The sequence below is a fragment of the Monoraphidium neglectum genome, assembly GCF_000611645.1.
Source record: "Monoraphidium neglectum strain SAG 48.87 unplaced genomic scaffold scaffold05967, whole genome shotgun sequence".
In the NCBI taxonomy this organism is placed as follows: domain Eukaryota; kingdom Viridiplantae; phylum Chlorophyta; class Chlorophyceae; order Sphaeropleales; family Selenastraceae; genus Monoraphidium; species Monoraphidium neglectum.
The window spans coordinates 1-2,634 of NW_014007666.1; the positions used below are offsets into that span (position 1 = coordinate 1).

Below are 2,634 nucleotides of genomic sequence, written 5' to 3' on the forward strand. Positions count from 1 at the left end.
ACGCGGCGCGGCGCGCGGCGCGGAGGAGGTAGTGCGCGGCCGCGACAAGGATCGCCACGTTGCGCGCGTCCTCGGCCGCCGCGCTGGCGGGGCGCTTGTCGCACATAATAAAGAGGGCGTCCGCGGCCTGCAGCTGCACCCTCGAGAGGTCCTGCGGGGACGAGGGGCGGGAGGCGAGGGGTCATGAGTCAGGGCGCCAGGGGGGGACGGCGCGGCCGAGGCGTGGCCGACAACGGTGCAACGCAATGCAGATTCACCACGAGCTTCGTGCATCTATGTGCTGCAGCTCGATGATTTTTTTTTTTACTTTTTTTTTTTACATTTATTTTTTATTTTATTTCTTTTTATTTTTTTTATTATCATATTTTATTATTTTTTTTATTATTGATACAAAGTGGTGATTCGGTACAGGGATGCGACAGCCCGTGCGAGTGCATCGGGGGCGGCTCCGAGGCGCTCCTCGCAGCCCATATGAAAGGTCAAGGGGCCGGGGTCGCTCCCGGGCGCCCGCGGCACAGCCTCGCAGGCACGAGCGCCGCACACGCCCAGGGTGTCGGCCCCTCCGCCGCGTGCGCCGCTCGACAGCACGTGCGGCGTCGCGCGGCACGGAGAACCCTCATTCCTAAACCCTGAACCAGTCTTGTCAGGACGCACCCCCAGCCGCACCTCGTCGTTGAGGGGGCAGCCCTGCACGTACATGAGCCTGTGGGCCTGCGGGTGCGTCTTGAGCAGCCGCTGCATGGCGTCGCCGGGGGCCGCGTCGGTGAGCAGCACGAGGTTGAAGTCCTGGAAGCCTGGGTTGGGGCGGTTGGAACGGGGAATGACGTCATCATCGGGGGTCATTACAGGAATCATGGTTGTTGGAGGGTAACGTGTGAGTATCGGGGATATTAGGGTCCTTAAGTAGCAGTGTGATTGCCAGTGTGATTGTCGAAGGTGTTGTGGTTGCTTGGGTGGTGGTTGGTTGGCGGGGTTGGCGGCGCGTCACGCATCCAGGCCGGGTTGAGGCCGGCGGCCGCGTTGGTTGGTGAGTGAATCGGTGGGTGGACGGATTCGTGGATTTTTGGCAACCCATTTTTTCATGGCTGACAATGGCGGGACCCCAGAGCAGCAGGGTGGGGCTCAGATGAGCTCCTGAGGAGTTTGTCGACACGCTGGGTCACCGCGAACTAGATCACAGCAGCACAACCAGATCTTGCAACCAGAACACACAAACACACAAACACACACACACAGTGTTTGTTTTTCAATCCTTGAATCCAGCGAGGGCGAAATTCAACGGCCCCACCGGGCGCTCACCGTAGTCCGCCGCGTACAGCTCGCAGACCAGCAGCTCCACCACCGCACAGTCCAGGTGGCCCGCGACCACCACGTGGCGGCCCCGCTTGGACTGGCAGTCCGGGCGGGGGGAGGGGGGGTTGGCGGGGGACAATGGGGTGCGGGGACGTCTCATTTCAAACTGCTACTTCCATACGGCTGTTAATGGGGGAGATGTTGCAAGCCGTGATGCCAGAGATTGGACGCGGATAGCACAGCCAGACGATGGCAGCTGCTCCGAAAGCGAGAGCGGTGGCGGCAGCAGCAGCAGCAGCAGCAGCAGCATCACCAGCAGCAGCAGCAGCAGCAGTGGTAGCAGCAGCATCGCCATGACTCATGTGTCAACATAGTTTCTCAGTTCGCACCTGCCCCCGTCCCCCTCCTCGCAGACACATACACGCAAAACACGGCCCCCAAATACACGCACACATGCACACCTGGGAGTAGCGGGCGCGCTGGTAGGGGCTGCTGAGGCTGAGAGCTGTCACCAGCGCACTGGACTGGAAGGGCAGCAGCGTGAAGGTCACGATGAGCATCGCAAATAGCGCCATCTGGCTCGCAAGAAGCGAGGGGGAGAAGTCCCCGTAGCCTGCGTTTGTCGCGAGGCGTGATGCGGCGGAGTTGAGTGGCCGAGTCGCGGACGATCGCCGCTGCCCTCTGCCAAGCGCAGGCGCTTTGTATGCTGGAACCAGGACACAAGGACCGAGGACCGGGTAGATTTTGGCGGCTGGGTTTTTCACGACCCGTGTTCTTGCGCACCGATGGTGGTGACTGTGACGGCAGACCAGTAGAGGGACTGGGCAAACGTAAGATCTGGGTACCTGCCGCGTTGCATCGTGTGAGTTTGACACCATATCATGAGCGGCGTCCGTGTCCAACTCTGGCCATTCCCTTTGACTTATCAAGCGACATGACAAGAAGAGCAGTGCAGTCATGCGGTGGGGGCGCTCGCTTAACGGGGTGATCGCAAGGCAAGGGGGTGTGCCGGCGCGCATTGTGAACACACCTGCGGCGCAGAGAGCGGGCTCTGCCGCGCGTGCTGCGGCGCATGCGGACGCACGCCGCCGCCGCGCGTCACGCCAGGCACGGGCCGCGTGCGTGTCGGCGGGGCCGCGCGCCTGGCGCAGGGTGCACAGGGAAAAACAAAGCCGTTTTAGGCCGCGCACCTGTCACCATACGTCGTCTCAACCTCGTAGAAGAAGCCCGCGGCTGACACCAGGATCGCCAGCAGCGTGAAAACCAGCGTCAGCATGCGGCTGTGGATCTCACTCTTGATGCGCTTGCCCAGCCTGGGGCGGGCGTGGGCGGCCCCGGGGC

The 2,634-nt window shown here is 62.0% G+C and overlaps 1 protein-coding gene across 1 annotated transcript; it reads right to left on the minus strand.

Annotated features, from left to right (window-relative positions):
* Positions 1–381: 381 nt before the first annotated feature.
* On the minus strand, positions 382–2,569 carry MNEG_16086 (hypothetical protein; the record flags this gene model as incomplete). Its single annotated transcript, XM_014035443.1, has 5 exons — positions 382–794; positions 1,300–1,390; positions 1,755–1,906; positions 2,077–2,138; positions 2,484–2,569. 5 exons carry the CDS (start codon positions 2,567–2,569, stop codon positions 382–384), a joined length of 804 nt encoding a protein of 267 aa, XP_013890897.1.
* Positions 2,570–2,634: the final 65 nt, after the last annotated feature.